General features: G+C 43.1%; 1 protein-coding gene across 1 annotated transcript; it reads left to right on the top strand.

Annotated features, from left to right (window-relative positions):
• Nucleotides 1–588: 588 nt before the first annotated feature.
• Nucleotides 589–2,811, top strand: LOC141161212 (E3 ubiquitin-protein ligase TRIM11-like). The gene has a single exon (XM_073645997.1). It carries the CDS (start codon nt 645–647, stop codon nt 2,217–2,219), a length of 1,575 nt encoding a protein of 524 aa, XP_073502098.1. The 5' UTR covers nt 589–644; the 3' UTR covers nt 2,220–2,811.
• Nucleotides 2,812–3,169: the final 358 nt, after the last annotated feature.

Below are 3,169 nucleotides of genomic sequence, written 5' to 3'. Positions count from 1 at the left end.
TGTGGGGAATTTAGGCAAAAGCTTTGTCTGATGTTGTCAATCTTCTGCTTGAAGAATGAGGGAAAGTCTTCAGCTGAGATGAGAGGAGAGGGAGGAAGCGCCGGGGGATGGAGGAGAGTATTGAAAGTGTTGAATAGCTGTTTCTGGTTGTGAGACAGGGAGGATATGAGAGATGAGAAGTAGGTTTGTTTTGCTGCAGCGAGTGTGAACTTGAAAATGGTAAGGGATTGTTTGAATGCGATGAAGTGCTCGTTGGAGTGGGACCTTTTCCATCTCCGCTCAGAAACCCTGGAGGCCTGTCGCAATTCTTTAGTCAGGTTGGTGTGCCAGGGTTGACTATTGAATGTGCGAGCTTTGGTATGTGTGAGCAGGGCGACCGAATCGAGATCTGCAGCTGTTGTGGTGTTATATAAAACAGCAGCAACATCTGTGTCATGTAAGGAATTTATTATTTATACTCCATGCAGCAGCCACAGCAGCAGAGATTCTGCATCGTGAGGTGGCACTTGACACTACTGTATAGACAGTGTGACTGTCACTTCCAGAGGTGTAGGGGTTAATCTTACTTCAGAAACAGTCCGCCCTCTCCATCTTGCTGTGTGAAGGAACTTTTTCACTTTCGGTTCCTGCTCTTACCCACTACAATGGCGTCTGCTGAGCTGAGGGACGAGCTGAACTGCTCCATCTGCCTGAGCCTCTATACAGATCCCGTATCCCTGAGATGTGGACACAACTTCTGCCGCTCGTGTATTGTGAGTGTGCTGGATGCCCAGGAGGCGGCTGGAGGGTATTCCTGTCCTGACTGCAGAGCAGAATATCCGGAGCGTCCGGCCCTGGAGAAGAACCGGAAGCTGAGGAACATAGTGGAGCGTTTCTCATCTACTCAGCCTGATGTGGAGGAGACCAGGATCTTCTGTACTTACTGTACAAAGTCTCCTGTGCCGGCTGTGAAATCATGTCAGCATTGCGAGACCTCCATGTGTAAAGAACATCTCGAAGCCCATAACAAGTCAGTGAATCACAATCTAATTGAACCTACGGTGTCATTTATGGATCGAAAATGCTCCACACACAATGAGATACTGAAATACTACTGTCCTATAGACGCCGATTGTATCTGTGTGTCCTGCTGGGTGGCCGGAGACCACAAGGGACATGACGTGGAGCCACTGGATGTGGCATCTGAGAACGTTAAGGGGAAACTGAGGCCTGTTACGGAGAAACTAAAGTCCAAGAGAGAAGAAGCTGAAAAAAGAGTCCATAATCTGAAGGATCATGGGATAGAACAAGAAAAGAAATCAGCCGGACTTGGTGATAGAGTCTCTGGTTTGTTTACTGATCTTAGGAAGAAGCTGGATGATCTAGAAAAGAGAATCCAGGGAGAGATTTACAGACAGAAGGATCAGGTCTTATGTTCACTGTCTGACCTGGTCGAACAAGTGGAGCTTCACGTGAACAAGCTGACCAAGGACATTAATCATCTTGAAGGATTATGTACTATCACTGATCCACTGACCTTTCTACAAGACGTAAACTCTGGCGACATCAGTTCTGAGAGCGGTGATCTCATCGCTGATGTGAGAGATACTCTGTGTGTGGACGAGGGCCTAGTCTCACAGATATTACACACAGGACTGGGGAACTTTGCTGATGATCTGATTGATATGAAGATGAAGAGAAAGTTCTCAGTGATGGAGAAATCGGACATATTACTGGATATAGACACGGCTAATAATAACATTAGTATATCTCAGGATCTCAGATCTGCTTCTCATACTGCTACATCACAGAACAGACCCGATGGGCCCAAGAGGTTCAAGTCCCGTCAGGTATTAAGTTACTGCAGCTTCTCCTCCGGGAGACATTACTGGGAGGTGGACGTGAGTCAGGCGAGGAGCTGGATGATAGGGGTGGCCGGGGAAAGTCTGGAGAGGAAGGTGAATAAAAACGTAACTTTTATTGGCTTTAATGAGAAATCCTGGGCCATTATTACTGAGAAAAATCTCTTTGCAAGTCATAATGATATTCATCAACCGCTGAAATTAGATTCTCCTGTGCGGGTTGTGGGAGTCTATCTGGATTATGAGGCCGGGCGTCTGTCTTTCTATCAGGTGTGTGACCCCATCAGACACTTGCACACCTTCACCGCCTCCTTCTCCGAGCCGCTCTATGCCGCTTTCTATCTATATAATAATTGCATCATCAGAATAATAAAATAATTATAACAAAATGACGACAGTGAAGTGTAAAGTGAATCTTGAGCTTCTATCATCCTTATACTTTTCGGTCTAACACTCTGTCCTGATTGAAGGCTGGGCCTGATTTGGCTAGGTGAGAAGCTCTGGACTGAGGTCTAAGAGGTAAGGTTTCTCCTTGTGGAGAGTGACATACGAGTCCTGGCATGCCAATGTAAGGAGGCTTATTCACCATGCAATGCTCCTCTGCGAAATTAAATATGCAATAACTCTGGAATGGTTCAACGTATCCCAGTGATTCGGAGATTGTTTTTTCGTGACATATTGTACTTCGTTAGTGTGGTCAAATTTGTTTGATATGACTTGCATTTATTTCTGAAAATATCGTAAATTTGTTAAAAATGTTGATAATTTCGCAATTTTCAAAATTTTACCTTTTCATTTTTTTTGTTAGGAAGTTTGAAGGGTTAAAAGTTAATCAGCAATTTCTTATTTTTTCAACAACATTCACAAAAACAATTTTTTAGGCAACACATCACATCTGAAGTGACTTTCAGGGGCCTACATGACAAAAAATAATCACTTTTCACGCTGTTGTTATAAAGTATTCTAATTTACTGAGATAATGACTTTTGTGTTTTCATTGGCTGTAAGCCATAATCATCAACATTAACAGAAATAAACACGTGAAATAGATCACTCTGTGTGTAATGACTCTATATAATAGATCCCTCTGTGTAATGACTCTATATAATAGATCCCTCTGTGTGTAATGACTCTATATAATAGATCCCTCTGTGTGTAATGACTCTATATAATAGATCCCTCTGTGTAATGACTCTATATAATAGATCCCTCTGTGTGTAATGACTCTATATAATAGATCCCTCTGTGTGTAATGACTCTATATAACAGATCCCTCTGTGTGTAATGACTCTATATAATAGATCCCTCTGTGTGTAATGACTCTATAT

This window comes from Phyllobates terribilis, unplaced genomic scaffold (assembly GCF_046119375.1).
Source record: "Phyllobates terribilis strain yellow unplaced genomic scaffold, ASM4611937v1 Scaffold_9__5_contigs__length_417890890, whole genome shotgun sequence".
Classification (NCBI taxonomy): Eukaryota; Metazoa; Chordata; class Amphibia; order Anura; family Dendrobatidae; genus Phyllobates; species Phyllobates terribilis.
This window is presented reverse-complemented; position numbering and strand designations above follow the sequence as displayed.

Bases quoted from the DNA above. Each gene is read 5' to 3' on its own strand.
- LOC141161212 (XM_073645997.1), top strand. From the start codon at position 645: ATGGCGTCTGCTGAGCTGAGGGACGAGCTGAACTGCTCCATCTGCCTG.